Source organism: Mytilus edulis, chromosome 12 (assembly GCF_963676685.1).
Source record: "Mytilus edulis chromosome 12, xbMytEdul2.2, whole genome shotgun sequence".
Lineage (NCBI taxonomy): Eukaryota > Metazoa > Mollusca > Bivalvia > Mytilida > Mytilidae > Mytilus > Mytilus edulis.
The window spans coordinates 51,606,674-51,626,375 of record NC_092355.1 but is presented as its reverse complement, the minus strand read 5'-3'; the positions used below and the strand labels follow the sequence as shown (position 1 = coordinate 51,626,375).

Sequence of the window (19,702 nt, the reverse complement as noted above, 5' to 3'; positions counted from 1 at the left end):
TTAAAGATATAAGTAATATACGCAATCGTCAGCTTTACTCTACAAGTTTTTGAGTAAAACAATAAGTCAGTTTACAGAATATGTAATTTTTAAGATCAATACAACTAAAAAAACGAGTAATGTACAATTATAATGTTTGACATAATCTGTTTAATACTAAATAAAACTAATCTTATTGAAGCAATTTTGAAGAAAACGTATAAGATTATCAACCAATAGCGTTTTGAGGAGTTTCAACAAATATGTTTCTGTCAGTACACAAATTAAGAACTGGATTATGTTTGAGAGATACTTGCATATCATAAAAATCAAACATTTGCGATGAAACAAAATATAATGGAAATGACAATGCCTTTTTAATATCATTCAAAGATACTCAAATTCACATTAAGTTTATCTAATTTCGTGAAACATATTTTCTATCTCTTTTGTGTTGAACATGAATACATTATACTCAATTTCTCCAATGAAATGTATAATTGTATACGCATACCTGTATAACATATCATCGTAATAACTCTGATACACCCGGTCTATTACCTGTTTTATCCGAATTGTCCATGTATAGTTTCTGTCTGTAAACACCAACCCAAACATCTATTGCTGGAGTAAGTGATTCTGATATGTTACAAAGTTCAACTGGATTTTCAGAATAAAGAAGTGGATAAGTGAAATGTTGTTCATCACAAGTACCACGATATTGCTGAAAAAGCTGATATATAGGGCCAACAGCTCTTTGCCCATCCCCTAAATATCATTAAAAGAAGAGATATGTAACAATAATAGAATTTCAGTTTTTGTACCGTGTGGTGTTTTTATATCGTATGCTTCCGTTATTTCACTCTTATAATCAAGCATTATTCATCGGCTTTCATGATGACCAAGCACATAACATAACTTCTGATGAAATATAATTAAATACCCCTATATCAATAACGGGAGTCCGAAATATTACTTGGTTAATAGATGAAATATCATACATTCTATATTCTTTTCCTGTTTTTTAGTATTCACATATATATTTAGTGTACTGAAAAAACTAAGGACTTTCACCAACAAGACATACGCGACATTTTTGATATTAAGCACACCATTCAATTTTTATTCTTCAAGTTCAATTCTCTTTTACTTTACTCATGGTCAGCGTCACTGTTAGATTTTCGTGGACAAAACGATCGTCTGACAATACAAATCCATTCCTACCGATTTTGTTATTCATAATATCATATACTTACGACAGTACGATCTGGCAGATGTATAACATTCTTTTGTAGAAAAATTTAACTTTGAGCCATTTGAGTGACATTGGTAAAACAGGCAGTCATGGTTATAACCCGCTAAATTTAATGATCTATCAAAAACTAGAGATACAAAGAACATATTTTTTTGTTTTTTAGATTAAACAAATATGCAGAAACAATGTATCATATATCATGCTTTTATACAAAAAAAAACTATATCATCGAAAGAAGAAGTATATTCAACCACGTAATACACACAAATACAAGCATTTGTATATTTAATTTAAACGTGTTTCTCGTTTTTCGTTTGTTATATAGATAAGACCATTGGTTTTCCCGTTTGAATGGTTTTACACTAGTAATATTGGGGTCCTTAATTGCTTGATGTTCGGTATGAGCTAAGGCTCCGTGTCAAAGGCCGTACATTAAACTATAATGGTTTACTGTTATAGATTGTTATTTGGATGGAGAGTTATCTCGTTGGCACTCACACCACATCTTCCTATATCTATTGAGTTGGTTGGCTTCATATAATCAAGAGAAGAAGACATCACAGTGCATTTATAGTGCGACAAGTATTGTACTCAACAATGTGTCCTAATAAATAATAAGATTAAAAATACGACAACACACTTGGGGATTCTGTATTGAGAATCTTTAAACATTTAACCAGTTCTATACATCTTGGCAAATGGAATGGCTTTCCAATTGTCAATAGTGGTTGTATCTGACTTTTATCGCTTACTTGATGAATAAATTGAATGTATGTTTCTTGCGAAATGAGAAATGAATATGGTATATATATTATTATCATAGTACATGCGAACAACTTAATTTTGTTTCGAACATATTTCAGGGTTATTTTAGGCGAAAAAAACGTAAACCTATATAGTAATGAGAATTTCTATTGTGCATGAGTAATGGAGTAATGAGTGGTAATATTTTTTTATTGACATGGTGGCGCAACTCAGATATAACGTCGCAAAAAAACTTTTTTGATATATACTTTTATGGTTTCTCTGCTATCATGTTGTGATACCAAATCTAACATAATTGAACTTAACAAAAAAAGTTGAATCCTGCCGTTCTTATCATACGAATGAAGACAACATTACGATATGAGTTGTTATTTTTGGTTTATCTTAAAGAGTTTATTGTAAACTTTGTGAAAATGTAGTTTCAACACCATTTGGAAAATTATTGTTATGGAAGACGGAAAATTCAATAATGGTTTGTGCCATTACTTTTGACAAGTATTTGTCTAGTTGTTTGCTCAATAGATCACATGCTTCATTTATAGTCGGAGAGAAAAACAACATCTTAATGCAAACCTTTGTATACAACAGCGTGTGTATTGTTGTCTCCACGGTCTATAAATTCTTGACAGTAACTTGCATTGTCAGTCTCTTTCTTTACTATATCATGTTCATCAAAGCACACACATCTTTCATTCTACAAAAAAATACATTTAAATAGAGAATTTTATTTTCTGATTTTTTTTTTTTTTTTAGCTTTTTGTGTAATTTAGTTTTAGGCATAAACTAGTACTGTAAAATAATTTTACAGTTTTTTTATTTCCTTAACTGCATTGTTCATTTTAGTTTTGAAATACAGATGCCAATGTATTGAATTCAGGGATAGGTAAACACTTTTTGTTTGGTAGTATTTCTAAACCAAAGTTATATAAAGTCAAAAACCTAGAACAAAGTAAAAGAGAGCAACAAAATCGAAATCCAAAGAAAACTAAAATCAGAAAGCCTCTTATAAAATGGCAAATTGTCATTCTCATACGCATCAAACGAAAGAAAAACAAGTGTCAGATTCCTAACTTTCTCATGTGTTGGTACAGACATATAGTCAAATCGGAAGTGGACAAAAATAAAACAGTAACATGAGTAAACAGGACGAGCGTTTCATTACAACAAGGCAATTATTTTCAAAGTCACAATTTGGAAGCGGCCAATTTTTAACTTTAGGCTAGTAATTTGATTCTTTTAAGGAATCAATAAATCTGCGAATAATTAAGGAAATATAATATACCAAGTTAAATCATCATTGTAATGACGTTTTCGTATATCTGTATATGACGAGAACTATAGAATATTAACAAATTTGGAAGAAAAGATTTTGACAAACATACCAAAACAGACAAATATGATTCTCTTAGTGAAATATTATAATATAAATTGTTTGAGGGATCATTGTTGTTTTTATTTTCTATAATGTAGTCCCTAAAAGACGATAATATAACAGTTTTCACTTAAAAAAATGAATGTTTTTGTCATGCGATTGTATAAAGGATCTTATTTAATTACGTTCAATAACCAAGAGTACCCTCAGATTTGTCCTTCTTAATTATTTTTGGCTGTGTACATGTATAGGAGTTGTTTTTTTTTATGGATAAGACGAGTTAAACTTTTAGTCAGATTTTTTCTAGTGTTTATGTTGTATTGTATGTCCTTAAACTGTTCAACCCAATAAAAGATTCTGACATTTCTTGTTAAGAACAGATTTCAAATAGCTTTTAAGGTGGTACCAAACACTACAGAAAGATAACTCTGTAAAATTAGCAGAATGCTTTAATGACAATGTGTTGTTAAGATTAAGGATGTACACCTCTGAGGAGCCAATTTTTTTTATTTTTTTTATTTTTCTCAGTTTTTAGAACAAAATGCAAATTAATTCAACTTTTTTGTTATAAATGATTGAAAAAATACATATCTAAGAAATTTAAAAAGACCAAAATGATATGAGAGGTACTTGATTCTTGCAAAATCATTTTTTGTATCCCTCACCCATTTTCTTAAAATATTGGCTAAAAATACTGACTTGATTGGTCGTAAAATTTGAAAACTGGATTACTCAAAAACCATTCATTGTAAATACACAAATTTTTCACACAGTTATGTTTGATTATAATATTTTTAAAATTCTTTGATATTTTCCACTTGTATCACATGTTTTGGAAATAATTGAAGAACGAGACTTCAACGAGACTGAACGAGACTTAAACGTCAGAAGAATACATCCTTAAGCTTCTCGATGATCAAAATAAGTAATTGTCAAACTACTTTATAACCAGAGTAATTTTTCTGATTAAACGGTTGGTTCAAATTTTTTTTAAATTTATATTTTTATCAAAGGATCAAAGTAAATATAAACCTACTTTTTGGTTAAATGCAAAATATCGTCTTTTCATGCATTTGACTTGACACAGCTGTAAATTTGCAGCATTTGTTTCATCTTTTTCTAAGCTGTTGCATGTAAGTGGTATATTGTAACAACCTTTATATGAAAAGAAATAAAATGAAAGCTTAAAACAGACATATGGAAATGGTTTTTTGGTCAAATTGGTTTCATTTTAAAACATTTTTTTCGCACACATGAATGATTGGAACATATCTGCTTATACTTAACCACTATTTTTTTTAAATAAATGAAAACAATTTTAGTACAAATACAAAATATATTACAACACCAGATGCACGTTCTGACAAGTACTGTCTTTTCAGTAATGTTTTTGGACAACACATTTGAACGTGCAATACCTGATAAGATTGCTGAATAAGCAACACAACTGACAATGACACAACATTATAAGTAAAACAGGACTACGAATCCGAGGTTTGGTTGCATGTTGTATATGGCTTCAAACTTATACTAGTATTCATGTTTTCAAATGACAATGTCTTGTAGCTAGATGGTGTGATAAAATTGAATAGTGTATCCCTTAATGTAACAATATCAACAATACTAATAAATATGGATTTTATGGAACACATTCTTGTATGCGAAAATTTAGAAAATAATTGCACTACAGAACAACCAATCAATCGGGTTTTATTCAATTTTACGTATATATGTATATATTCTACTGTAAATATATGTAAAGCATTACCATTCGCTATTCAAATACCAAAGTCAAGCCCAATTTCAATTCCATTTCTTGCTCGAGTTTGAAACACCTATGTTACCAGAATTGAATAAATATAAAAAAAAAAAAAAGTTTTCCCTTAGTAAAATAAATCAACCGACACTTTAGAATAGTGTATGAATTACCTACCTCTTATTTCAATCCAAGGAAGTAAAGCTTGAAAGCTTCCAACCCAAATACTTTCATTTACTTTAGTATGATTGACCATGTACTGTTTAAGAACAGTGGTGTTGCTTTCCAAAAACGAGTTATTCCAATTGCAATCTAAAACTGCTTGTTTCCATGTTTTCATTGTGGTTTCCGATCCGCTAACTGAAATTGATAGGATTTCCTTGTACGTAAGTCTAGTATTAGAGTATGCTGTAATTAACCCCTCTTTTTGGAGAAGGAGACACAGTGACATGTACATGATATTAAAAGAAGATAACATAACCTACAATTGTAAGACCAACCAATCAGGACCTGATTAAAAACAGGATTTGCTTTATTTCAAACGGCAATAATTATTGTTTAGACTTGATATAGTAACGATGCATTATTACTGATAAACATTAAAATCTTCAGTAAAAACTAACAGAAAACTATATATAGCACGTACATACGGTCTTGAAAAAAACGACCACGAATACTTTAAACTGCAATTTAATGTTTTATTATTTATTTTGCATAACTACATTTTGTATCTCGTTGTTCTTGGAGTATTTGATTAAGTTGATGGACTGCTCTATCAAAACGAAGTTGTGGGGTGAAATGTAATGAGACAGCACTTCAGAAGAGAGCAAATAACACAGAAATGAAATCAATAGGTCATCATACGGCCTTCATAATAAGCAGAACCTATGGAATTTAGTTTATGTTTTGTAATCCCGACAGAGATCAGTTAAGCTAATTGTGTTCAGAATTGAAGAAAATTGTTCTGTTATCTGAATCTTTAGACAAAAGATAATAACACAAAAATCAATATATATATTTTTTATGAAAATTAAAAAAGGCATAAGTCTATACAATTTTAATTAAAACAAACATGCACAATATCCACCAACGGTACAAATGAAGACTTTTGCTAGAATAAGACACATTCGTCGTCTTGCTTTGGTCATTTAAATTTGAACAAGATATCTTGAGAATCCATGCTTAAATGTTCTCGTCGTAAGGAATCATAGATAAAAAGGTGCATAAGATACGTAAAACAAACACAATAAAATAATAAACATCATCGTAAGATAATTTTGTATACTGCTGAACAAAAATTGCTCCTTTTAACAACGGACATTTATTTTCATAAATAAAAAATCTTTTGAATAACGTATACCTATTCTTATGTCAGGCGCTTGCATTGTTTAGAGCTTTATTTACACATCCTTGTTCTATTACATATAACTTATATATAAATCGAGCACTTATTTTAGTAATTAACATAACGCTTTGTTTTTGGTAGACATATTTTATGAACCATATAAAACTTCCTTATTTTGACACTGGACAAAATCAGAGATTTCAAGATGTAACATAAGCATGAAATTATATTCGATGTAGTTGAAAACAAAAGATGTAACCGTTATTATGCAGATCTTACATTGTTGCAATAAATCTTTGGCCTGGTGTATCGTGGTTGACTTAAGGTTATTTGTTATGTACACTATATATTATTCCAGTTCATTGATGAATAATATCAGTTGTATTCATGAGTATGAACAAACCCATCAAAGGTAATCTCATCTGCGATAGCAGGTCAACAAACAAACATATCAAAAGTGTGTTATCCTCATGCCATATTAGCAATGAACATACATAAAACAGACTACGACGAAGAAAAGTATAACTAGATATATAAAAGCTGTATTTGTATACTACATGTATATAGCTTAGTGAGTTGTTTTATGCTCTCTTAACAAACCGGGTTAGTTTTTAGAATATGACCGACATATATACTGGGAATTTAATTAAATTATCACTGTTGGTTATATTAATATACTATTTGCTAGCTTTTTAAATCAAATATTTCATTACTACTAACCCATACCACATTTCCAGGAAAACGTCAAAAATATAATCCTGACAAAGGTGTGTGTTCGGATATTCATACCTCGTCTTATATCTTAAAGTTTCTCTGAAATTATTAAAACAATTCTTAGAATTCTAACTAGTGAAAAGTAAAATCATAACAATACTGAACTCTGATAAAAAAATTAAAACAGAAAGTCCCTAATCAAATGGCAAAATCAAATACTCAATCACATCAAACAAATTGACAACTGTTGTATCCTTGAAATAGTACAAGAATTTTCCTTCTGTAGACAATGGTTGGTAAAACCTGATTTTATAGCTAGCTAAACTAGTGTTTTGCTTGATATGACAGCGACTGTTAGAAGCAAGATTCTTTGAATTAAAAATGAAGATAATTTTCGAAGGACAAAAAACAACAACATTTCAATTTCCTATTTTTAACGTCGTCTAGCTTAAGAAGGATAGGAATTTCCAAAAAGGGCTACAAGAGGGTCGGTTAAGATGGAATCATTTTGATAAAACAGATTCTTTTAATTACCTTTTTACATCTTTGTATTTACGGTCCAGCAGTTCATTTAGAAGCCATTTTATTCGTTCTCATGTGCCAGTTGATAAATAATTGCTTGTCTTTCCTACATGGATCAGCTTAATTGTTTTACTGTTTCTTTCTTAAAAGATGTTACAATTAGAGAACGATCGTGAATGACTCTAAATGGGATATGAAGTCTTTGTTTGACAGCGTTTCAGACAAAACCAAGATTTGCAGTTGATTCATTAAATGTCGGTGTCATGTGCATATATACATATATATACCCGTCCTTCCAACGGCCACGCCTGTGTTCGTCAAGCATAATTCAGCGCTTAAGATTGTTCTCAGTATCATAAAATAGGATATAGAAAATGTTTTCACTCGATAATACATTTAAAAAAAGTACTTTTAGCCAATATATGTGTACTTTAAACGAATGGGTTTTTTTATGTCAATAAATGTAAGTTCATGAATCAGGACATAGGACTGATATGGCAAAAAGGAGATATACAACATGTATAAGTGTTTTTATTTAAAATGTGCTTACTCCCAATCGTTTTATGTCACATTTTTTTTTGTATTTGTTTTGTTATTTTAATTAATAGATTCGTATTGTGCCATTGTGTTATATTACATATCGAGCACCATAGGCAAGAGCTTCACTGCATATATGCAGATGCTACATGTTATTACCAGAAAAATAAAATTTAGATCTTGATGTAAAATAAAAATATTTTTTAGGAACCATTTAAGATATATAATTTACCTTAGGTGACGATGTACAATTCCATTTCAAAATATCGTTGTGTCAGCTGTTTGATAATAACAAACGGTTTACAACCAGGACTTCATTATAAGTCATAAACCACCGAAACAGCTTTGTCCTCAAATTATGAATAATGTTAGTCATATACAGAATACACACATAACAAACAATAAACGACAGAAAACAAGCTGCAACATTTGTAAATATAGTAGCTTGTTTAAATGCATGTTTTAAACATAACAGGAAGTGTTAAGGATGTAAGGTTACAAACAAAAGACTATTTAAAAATATATGTCATACTTTACGAATAGTTTAAATACATAATTTGATGTAGTGTGATCAAGAAAGGGTTTAAAAATAATTTGTGTAATTTTCGTATCATAAGGTTTAAATACTAGTAAATACACATTTTATGTAATGTAATACATAAATAGATATTATCAAAGGTCTTATTTAGATTAATGATTACTCATTTCGTTAATATTCATTTAGGAAAAGTTATTCTGGAGAAGAGATTATTTTTATAGTGTTAGAGAATAATGGGTTTCTCACTAAATAAAATACGGTTGTTGTTCTCTTACAATGAGCTATTAGAAAACTGTTTTACATTGAGGGGAAAATCCTCATTAGGGTTACCACTAATTTGTCGGAAAGTTATATGTATTCTTCGAATAAAAGGTGGAAAACGCTGAACTAGAAGGAAAGCTGAAAACGCAATGGCAAAAACAAAATCGAGAGACGACACGTTTCAATCAACCAGCCACTAATTCTGCCAAACCCATACGTTCTGTATAAAAATTGCATTGGTGTACTCGGCAAGTACTGTTATGTTGTTTCTAAAAGATCACATTGATCATAGTGATGTATAGATGCTTTGGTACATAGTAAAGTCGTTTCGGGGAATCCCATGACTACAAGAACATACATTCTATTTAATATGTAAACCTTTCAGATCAATATATATGATATAAACATGATATTAGATTGATGCTAATTTTTAGTTGAATTTGTAAAATTTGACCAATGCATATTGTTAGGTTTATGTAGATTGTCCTAATTTTGATCATTTAATGAAGACTGGAATGTAAAAATATATACAGAGGTGTTTGTTCTGTCTATACACTACTGGTAAAAATAACAATTTTATCCTGCAATTAGCTGGTTAACAATTAAATAAATACAAAGTACACAAATATAGTTTTGCTTTTTTTGTACACGTTTCTATTTTGTACAACCAGTTATGTTGATTTTTTTGTCTAGGCAGCAGTTCTTCATATTTTGGTCCTCTTCTCACATTGTCTCAGTCCGCGTTTTATATTTGTTAATTTGTTTAAACCTTAATGAGTCAACGATTTGAATTTAAACAATTAACACTCAAATACAGGATGTATATTGAGGGTAAAACAATACATATGTATATATTTTCCGACAGTGTCAATTGATTGTATGTTTAACGTACACGATGATTTTTCACAAATACGGATCACAACAACAATATCAATCGATTGTATGTCGGTTGTAGTGCGGCGTTGGAGGTTCACGTTCCTACTAGGGTTAATCAATTTAGGGTTCGAAGGGTTGTACTTTTTTATTGTTTCGAATCGAAAATTTTTAAACTATATGATATCTTCCAATCAAATTGTGATTTCAACAAAAAGACAATGCATAGAAAGTATTTCACACAGGGTAAACGAATGTATAATTATCTCTTATATTGTTCACCTTTTGAGGAAACAGAAAACAATGAGAACAAAACGCATTAGTCAAATGACATGCTTTAATATCATGGCGTGTCCAGTTTGCATCTAAACAAATATTTGTTTGTGTTTTATTTCAAAGAAAACAAATGAAATATCTAGATATCATGCACTGTACCATATTATATAAAGTAAATCATCAGATAATATTTCAATCGGATTGTGTATTGATATATATGTGTTACATTACATTTAATTGTATCACAAGGTAGCCAACGTAGAGTGTAAAGGTTTTAAAGTGTATTAGGTTAAGGATGAATAGACACATGTCTATTGTTGCATACTTTGATAGAGCCCTTGTTATCCTTAAGAAATGTATGTCTTTGAGCTGCTGTCAGATGTAGCAAAAAAAAAACACACTATCATATCAGTTATATTCATATATGTATATCTGAAACAAAGGAGTGACAATACTAATTACATTAGCAAGATAATACAAATACAAAATTTGGCGATAAGTACGATCGAGTTATCGGCTTGAGTTACGTCAATCGTTGTTCAAGGCCGTCCTGTGACCTATAAATGTTAATCTTAGTGCCAGTTTTTGGTCTCTTTTGAAGAGTTGTCTCATTGGGAATCATCTTCTTTTTTACATCTATAATAATATATCAAGGTCTTAATAGAACTGATTTTTTAACAAAGGTATTATATCACTATGTAAGTCTCAAAATGACAAACAACAATAGTCGACAAAGTTCTTGACTTGTGGCCTGATGATTAGGCCGTGAAGATATGAAAGGTTTACAGACCCTCGAAAATATTTTTGATTGATAAAAATAAATAATACAATATAATTGGACGTCATCAATATATTTCAAATGTTAATATTGAGTTCCAAAAAGAGTCAAAATTAGCTAAGAAATTTAATTACATACATGTACAAGTAATTTTTTGTTTGATATGAAAATATTCGTATTAATCAACAGGTGACCAAGTTCAAACAAATTTTATATTTTTTAAATTTCTTTTAAACCTGTAATTTCATTGTTCAACATGTAATAATTCCTTGCTGAGTAGATGAAGTTGATGACAAATTCGGAAGGACATGTTGAAGTTATGTAAATACTTGGTGTTTACGAAATATGCTGATATCGTGATAGACCTGTACTCAAACAGTTCTTGACTTCTTTTCAATGTCTTATAAATACTCGACTAAAGGACGTTAAACTATTTACTATACTAGAACAAATTCTAAACTATACTACACAAAGCCAGAGTTATGTTCTTGAGGTTTTTCCATTCTTAGACGTGTTCTTAATATATTTCTGTATATTTTCTTGTATATTATTATTTAACGTATACATTTTAAACGATTTGTTTCCATTTTTGTTAGAATGTTCACAGACATGCATGAAAGATAGACTGCATGATGGTATCATAATATTAATCTGGATGTTCAACGTTGTTTTTATTTTGTTTTTTTTCCTTCGAATCGACTACATGTTCCGTGACTATCTAATTCATCTTGACATTAACAAAGAGTCATATTCCAGTATTCTTGTTATATTTTTTATTACAGAAACGTCAATGGCGATATGTTATTAGTGTTGAAAAGAGTAATTTACAATTAAAGTTTTAAAGAGAATTTACGAAAAAATCAGGCAAAATTTAAGATCATTCTTGATATTTACACAGTCAGTTAAATATAAATAAAAAGATACAAACATTACAACCAAGTGAGTATTCCTTCGCGGTCCTGTTTAACTCATATAAGTCACTGTCATCAACTTACCATTATATCTTAAAATTATTATAATTTGGATTAACAATATGGGTATACATCTAGATGAACGATGAAATGGTACACCAATTAAAGTTAAATGTTTGTTTATCTTCATTGATTAATGAATTACACGTTATCTTCAAAAAAAGGGATAAGAGTTTTTTGATTGATTGTAATTGACCATTCACGTTCATGTTGTCATGCTTTTGTGAATTATCTAACTGTTTGTTCATATTCCGAAGTAGCAGCTGTTGCTTTTGTCGATTGGTTTTTGCTATGTGTTTCTGTTGAGACCGTGATCTTGGAGACAAAGTTAGTCGGATCAGTTGGAACTTCACGTGTGACATTTAACTGATCATATGCTTGTGAGCTTGTATCTGTATCGGCGTTATAAAACTCTTCGTATTCCGAAATTACTGTATTAGTATTTATCCCGTTAGAGTCTACAATAGATTCATATTTGCTATACTCTTCTCTGGAAAAACAGGTATTGGCCTGGTCGTTAGTCGATTCAGTGTGTACATTACGTGTAACGTTCAACTGATCATATGCATTTGTTATTTTCTGTACGTCAGCAACATTATCTAACTGTTGGCAGTCAGAAATTACTGTATTATTATCTATGTCGTTTGTGCTACGATCTTCCCTACCAGCTGTATTCAATAATGCATTTTCTTTAGCATATGTCCTGCAAAAATAAATAAACAGAGAACTATGTCCTTATTTTTTTTCTCATACAGAGTGTATATTTTTTCAACGTTAGCAAATTATTGCATTCAAGCATTTCTGATATATAAATACATAGGTAGCCCAGGAAGAATACTTATTCATTCGCTAAACAATATCAACTTATGAAACAAGTCTGGACTGTTAACGCATAAAAACAATTATCCAACATGTATGAGGTTTATCATCATTGAAATAATGTTTTTGCTTTATTAAATATTGCTGGTACAAAAAAAACAGATTATATCAACTCCATGCTAAATAAAAGTGTGCTTGTCGGATGAAAAACAACATGAATTATTAAAAAAATGCAGCTGATACGTTTAACATGGAGATATTCTAAACAAACATCGTTACAAAAAAATGAAAGACGATTAAAAGTTCACGAAACAATAGACGAACAGCTTAAATTTGGGCTTCAAGAACCTCATTAAGATCTAGGGTAATGTTTTAACCCTTTCGGTGCCGAATTCAAATTCCCGACGTTAGAAACGTCACCATAAAGATTTCACCGAGTGACGTTCTACAGCCAAATAAAAATAAAATATCGCCGCCGTCGTTGTGAAAACGTCAAAAGTTTATACAAAAACTCGTGTTTTCAAAAGATCAAAACGAAGTCGTTCGTTGACAGAATTTCATGAAATGAGGACCAACAAACACAGAAATGTTTTAAAAATATTTCTTCGCTTTGAAATAATCATAAATCTTTTTTGTTCTTCTTTTAACTTTTAGAGAACACAAAAGAATTTTCAGCGAAAAAAAAAATCCTTGACTTTTTTTAACTCATTTGTTTAATACAACATGAAATCTTTTTAAAAGATCCTTTATTATTGCACTGTATTTTACATGAATAATATTTCAAAATGCAACTGTTTACTCTTCCTGTCCATATGAATGAAACTCTCTGAAACATCGACCAACACAAAGACCCACGCCACATACAGAACACCATGTTGATATACGGGATTTCCTGTACTTGTTATAACCTGAACACTTAACACATTTTCGCCTCTTGCCATCAGGAATAACATCAAGAAAATGCATCCTTATTGCATTTGCAATAGGAATGTTGTCTGGTCTTCTCCCCCTCCTTCTGTTGCCTCCTCTAAAATCCCCGATCAAACCACGAACTACTGCGTTTTGAAATTTCACATGGTCTAATTTCCTCTGGACAAGAAAACAGTTTCTGTAGCATATATATGCATTTACTGAAAAAATATTAAGTGCAAGTTTATTTGTTTAAGTCCGTGCAAATCTATTATATACATATATATAAATAAGAAGATGTGGTATAAGTGCCAAAGAGACAACTCTCCATCCAAGTCAGTGTATAGAAAGTTAACAATTATAGGTCAAAGTACGGCCTTCAACACGGAGCATTAGCTCACACAAAACAGTAAGCTATATACTTGTAATTAGATAAGAAATGATAACGGTAACGAGTGAAAAAAATCATACGTGGTACTTATATCAACTTATCCTTGTTCTAGGCAATGCATGAAATATTTGCAACTGAACATAAGCACATAGTCTTTTAGTTAGGCTTTGAATTGACAACTAAAAAAGCTTGCAAATGTTTAAGATGAGACATACCTGTAGCTGTAGTAAGAAGGTTGAAGAGAATTTTTCTCCAGAGTTTCACACCTTTAAATTGTGGCTCAAATTTAAGCAAAAGCTGATCCCCAAGTTCGACACCGCCCATGGTCTGGTTGTATTTGTGGACAACACTTGGAGCAGACCCAACTCTACCTTTACTATTAACTTTTCGCACAGTTCTGAAAAGTATATTAAGTAAGACTTGTTTTATTGTATGTTTACTTTGGTGATATTATAATTTTATTAGCCATGACTGTTACTTCAAGCTTGTATACTTTGTTGTATAGTTAATTTTGACATTGTGTAAGAAAGTATTTCATATATTCCACGATGTAAGTATTTTTTTGACAACGTTGTATTTTAATAACTTTTTATTTTAAAAGTCAAGTATTGTCAAATTATATACCGGGCTGAAGTACGTTCAAATTATATAGGGATTGGCCTATCGGACAAAGCTGGGTTGAAAAACAAGAAACTTACCGTGCATTTTCACTTGTTGTCAGGAAAGTCACATTTCTCCGATCTACGTACAAAATAGCCAAAAGATCTCTCTGTGATTTAACAACACTTCCTTTGGGGAGCCGAGCTGTTTTAAAACTTGCAGGTAAGCCCTTCCGTCTTGCTATTACAGTTCCTGTTGCATACGTTCCCCGGTTCCTTAGGTCGTTCATCAGTTTAGGTGATGAAAACCAATTATCCATAGTTACATGATGGTTTTTGCCAAAATGAGGACGTACTAAATCCATTACCGATTTATATCTATAAAAAAAATTGATTGATTGATTGAGTGTTTGTCCAGTCACAAATATTGCATGTATAATCATGACGAAAAAAAATAAAAGGAAAACCGACAATAACAAAATGAAACGATTAGCTAGAAATAGGTAAGAATTAGAACTTTTTATCAAGTCAAAATGTTAAATATGCGTGTCTTATATTCGGCCTTACTTGATTATAAGAAGTAGGCATTTCTTAATTAACAGCGTCATTAAGTTATACCCTGTATAAACCTGGAGATGTGCGTAAATTTTGGTCTACTTTCATGGATTGTCATATTCATTCGCAATACAGTCGCCATCGATTTACAGAAACAATCATGTTAATTTGAGTCAATTAAAGTAATATTTTTCGTGTTCTTTTCCGATAAGGTATTTTCATAAAAATTATCTCGCCGATATTATTTTGGCATTTTCGCTAAACCTGAAAATCCAGAGTTACCACCCCCTTTTTTTCACTTACCCTTGTCCATTGGGATGGCGTTCTGTATTTCGTTTCCCTTTGTACACATTTATCTGATGGGTAAAACCTGTTCTGGATTCAGCTAAGACGAACAACTTTGCTCCCCATCTGTGTGCCTTCTTGTTTGAAATGTATTGTTTCAAAACATGACGCCCTTTGAAACCAACTATTCTCTCATCCACAACTATGTTTTGAGATAGTCTGAAAATCCGTAAAATCTATTTACAACAAGTCTTGTCTCAATTAAAAAAAAAATACATTAAAAAATAATATGTATATTTTAGAATTTCATAATGAACGACAAAACCAGATTGTACAATTTTGATTACATTGATTTTTTTTACTCTTATCTTTCCCGAAACAAAAGGTACCAGTGTTAAATCAATGACAGTTAGTATGCAGTGGAAAATATGATTAGGACAAAATTCGTCTCAGTTCCAGCAATAAATTTATGTTTATTTTTAACATGGAAACATGACCGCGTAATGACTTGTGTATATTTCTATATTTGAGTTGACATTTACCTATAATTAAGTTCGAACACTTCATTGAAGAATTCAACAACTGGATTTATCTTGTGGAGGGGGTCGTATCCTGGCTGACCTCTTGGAACTGCTGTTGTATTGTTGCTGCAATGCAGATATCTCAGTATTGCCTGAAATCTATTTCTGGACATCACATCCCTGAAATTTGGGGTTTCAGAGATACCAGACGCTTCCCAATAGCTTTCAATGGAGGATTTCTTTACGATACCCATCGCGAGAACAAGACCAATAAAGGCTCTCATCTCAGCATATCTAACTGGTGACCATTCGTTTGATCTGGCATGTCTTGTTGGATTCTCTGTAGTTTGGCACTGGTTGGCATACCTGTTGACAAAACCAGTTATATGTTATTGGATATACAGGATTACTGGTGTTTTTGTTGGATGAGGGGGGGGGGGGGTGGGAGGGTAGCAAGAACTTTTAAATTAATATTGTGAAAAAATGTCTTTGCTATCTTTTGGAGCGTTATTTAATTATTAGAATACTTTGAAAATTGATTTGTAGACCGCAATTATATTACGGAAATATATAAATATACATTCAAAGAAAATTAAGAACGTTATAATTTGAAACATATAAAACCAATAATGTACCTATTTGTTTCATCTACAATGCGATCAATCAAGTCATCATCTTCTGTTTTCAAAAATTTATCAAAGTAATCCACCGGTGAAAAATTGGCTTCAAATCCACACGGCCCAATCCGTTCCTCGAAATCACGATTAACGTCTAGCTCAAACGTTTCTTTGTCTACCACAGAAAACCAAGGGTTAGGCTGTCTTGCAGCATTGTCTGGCATTTCAACATCAGCATCGTCAGAATCTTCGTCGCCCGAAGTTACTATGTCTGTTATGTCACCGTCACTGTCTTCCATAGCTATGTCGGGAACAGTACAGGCGATCTTTTGACATTTATGACGTCATATATACTTAACGTATTACGTCATAATGAATTCAAAACAACAATGTATATATTATATAAGAATATCAAAAGCATAAAAGACAAAAAGAAATAAAATATGATTGTTTTATTAAAACCAATTAAACGACATATATGTCGCATCGGCAGTCAACCCCCAAACGACATATTTGTCGCTTCGGCAGTCAACCCCCAAACGACATATATGTCGCTTTGGCACCGAAAGGGTTAAAGGTTGCTTTATTAAATAATGGTAGTACACACAAAAACAGTTTATATCAACTCAATGCTAAATACACGTGCGTGATGAAAAACAACATGAACTAATTAAAGCAGAATGTACTATGGAGACATTCAAATACAATTTCATTACAAAGAAACAAAATACGATAAAAGGACAAAAAGGTTCATGGGAAAATAGACAAACAATTTAATTTCGGTCAACAAGAACCTCATCAGAATCTGGTATAGTTTCCTGCCTCCAGAAAAGGTAGGTAGATTCTGCAACCATTTGTGTCACGTGTTGTAATACTCATGGATATAACAATTTCAAGTATGTGTAACACTCGATAGTGACTTATAATTGGTTAAGTCAATAGTTATCAAAGGTACAAGGATTATGATTTAGTACGATACACGCGCGTTTTGTCTTCATAAGACCCATCAGTGACGCTCATATCAAACTATTTATAAAACCAAACAAGTACAAAGTTGAAGAGCATTGAGGATCCAAAATTCCTAAAAAAAAATGTGCCAAATACGGCTAAGGTAATGTTTGTCTGGGATAAGAAATTCCTTAGTTTTTCGAAAAATTCAAAGTTTTGTAAACAAGAAATTTATAAAAATGACCACATTATTGATATTCATGTCAACACCGAAGTGTTGACTACTGGGCAGGTGATACCCTGGCGGACGAAGCGTCCACCAGTGGGGCATCGACCCTGTGGTGTAACTAGTTATCGAAGGTACCAGGATTATAACTTAGTACGCCATACGCGCGTTTCGTCTTCATACAACTCATCAGTGACGCTAATATCAATATTTTATATAAAGCCAAACAAATACAAAGTTGAAGAGCATTGAGGATCCAAAATTCCCAAAAAAATGTGCCAAATAGGGCTTAGGTAATCTTTGCCTTGAATAAGAAAATCCTTAGTATTTCGAAAAATTCAAAGTTTTGTAAACAGGAAATTTATAAAAATGACCACATTATTGATATTCATGTCAACACCGAAGTGTTGACTTCTGGGCTGGTGATACCCTCGATGACGAAACGTCCACCAGCAGTGGACCCAAGGGTATAAACAGTTATCAAATTTACCAGGATAATAACTTAGTACGCCAGACGCGCCAGGGGAAAATTAACTGAAATGTGATAACGTCAATTTAAACATATTTTTCTATTTTATGAACCACTGGCGTCTTTTCATGAAAAGCATGTTGTATTTGATAACCCTGTAGTCAATAGACGTATGCACATATTTCATGTATTTACGGAAACAAAAAAACAATTACCTGCGGTACATGAATGCTAGTATCACAAATATTATCACTACTATCACAGATATTGATACCACAATTCCAACTATCATACCTGAGAAAAAAAACAACAGTTTTCTTCACTGCAATGGTACAATCTCCTACGTATCAACAATTTTGAAGCAAACACAAATAACTATACATAAAAGTATTATCAGTGGTATTGCTTGAATTTTATACATGTCTTTTGTCGATATTCAACACAAAAATACAAAATTTCACCAAAATTATAAATATATACAAAGAAGCACAAAAAGGTATAATGGCACATAAGCAAAAATGAAAGTTTAGAACAGAAAATCTGCTATAGCACAATAACACAAGCAAATATATATTCCATATGTTGTTGAAGTTGATTTATTGCTATTGTGGTGGGGGGAAATGGATAATTTTAAAATTAAAATTGTCTTATATGTCATAGATTCTGGTACTGAGTTGACTGTGTTTGTCAAATTCGAGGAATAAGTCTAAAAATCAGCAAGAGAAAGCCGTGATTCTTTTTTCTCTTAATTTCTGGTTCTGGAGGATATATAAACGGAACCTAATCAGAAAAGTTCGGATTGTTTATGGAAAGAACAACATCAATACTGAATGAAATAACCTGGCTTTTTGATCCGAAGGAACTCCGATTAATATGAAAATAAGAAGAGGTTAGCAAGGAGAGGCGCACAGTTCGTAACCATAGGAATTGGTACATTCGCTTCAAAGGACGACAGTTTATGTTCTTGTCTACATTGTATATCTTTGATCGGCAGCTAGTAACTTGTTTAACTCAAAACCATGATGGGGGTCGTCTTTGCATCATGTTGATTGCCTTATTGTAACTTTAAGATAAAAATATCCATATACAAGTTGTTGCCCTGTTTGTGTTGTTGTAATTCTTTTGACAATGATTTGTTGAAAGTTTTTGTCCTAAATGTATGCACCAAATCTTTGTAAAAAAAAACACAAAAATTCAACCTACAAAATTTACTTTTTACATTTTGTATGAACATTTATAGAATTAAGAAATATCTGTCATTCACAATTAGTAAGTATCTTATTTACACTTTACCTGAACTCTGATTATCTGTTTCTCCTGTATCAGGGTCTGAAAGTCAATTACATACAATTAACACAAAAGACAAAAAGAAATGGAAACCATACATGAATTAAAAATAGACATAAAAGACATCTGAAAAT

General features: G+C 31.3%; 2 protein-coding genes and 1 long non-coding RNA gene across 6 annotated transcripts in view; all 3 read right to left on the bottom strand.

The window, feature by feature from the left end:
• LOC139498748 (uncharacterized) overlaps positions 1 to 19,702 on the bottom strand; it is a 47,453-nt gene that overhangs the window by 7,465 nt on the left and 20,286 nt on the right. Inside the window, exons 1-7 of one of the 4 annotated variants that reach the window (XM_071287285.1) lie at positions 8,478 to 8,733; positions 7,193 to 7,285; positions 5,305 to 5,487; positions 4,408 to 4,526; positions 2,573 to 2,693; positions 1,236 to 1,361; positions 541 to 747 (exon numbers count right to left, since the gene is read on the bottom strand). The exons of 1 other annotated variant lie outside the window; for it this stretch is intronic. In XM_071287285.1, the coding sequence (XP_071143386.1) occupies positions 541 to 747; positions 1,236 to 1,361; positions 2,573 to 2,693; positions 4,408 to 4,526; positions 5,305 to 5,487; positions 7,193 to 7,259 (823 nt within the window). In that variant the 5' untranslated portion in view covers positions 7,260 to 7,285; positions 8,478 to 8,733. Of the gene's footprint in view, positions 1 to 540; positions 748 to 1,235; positions 1,362 to 2,572; positions 2,694 to 4,407; positions 4,527 to 5,304; positions 5,488 to 7,192; positions 7,286 to 8,477; positions 8,734 to 19,702 lie in introns of those variants that run through there. 2 more of the 4 variants (XM_071287287.1, XM_071287288.1) reach the window with 2 other exon arrangements.
• On the bottom strand, positions 11,725 to 19,677 carry LOC139498749 (uncharacterized). Its single transcript, XR_011658003.1, has 3 exons — positions 19,575 to 19,677; positions 18,497 to 18,575; positions 11,725 to 12,645 (listed from the first exon to the last, which is right to left on the bottom strand). It is a non-coding gene; the product is annotated as an uncharacterized lncRNA (long non-coding RNA).
• On the bottom strand, positions 13,512 to 17,211 carry LOC139498747 (piggyBac transposable element-derived protein 4-like). Its single transcript, XM_071287284.1, has 6 exons — positions 16,657 to 17,211; positions 16,043 to 16,387; positions 15,519 to 15,719; positions 14,760 to 15,038; positions 14,277 to 14,458; positions 13,512 to 13,891 (listed from the first exon to the last, which is right to left on the bottom strand). The coding sequence occupies exons 1-6, from the start codon at positions 16,935 to 16,937 to the stop codon at positions 13,557 to 13,559; spliced, it is 1,623 nt and encodes a 540-aa protein (XP_071143385.1). The 5' UTR covers positions 16,938 to 17,211; the 3' UTR covers positions 13,512 to 13,556.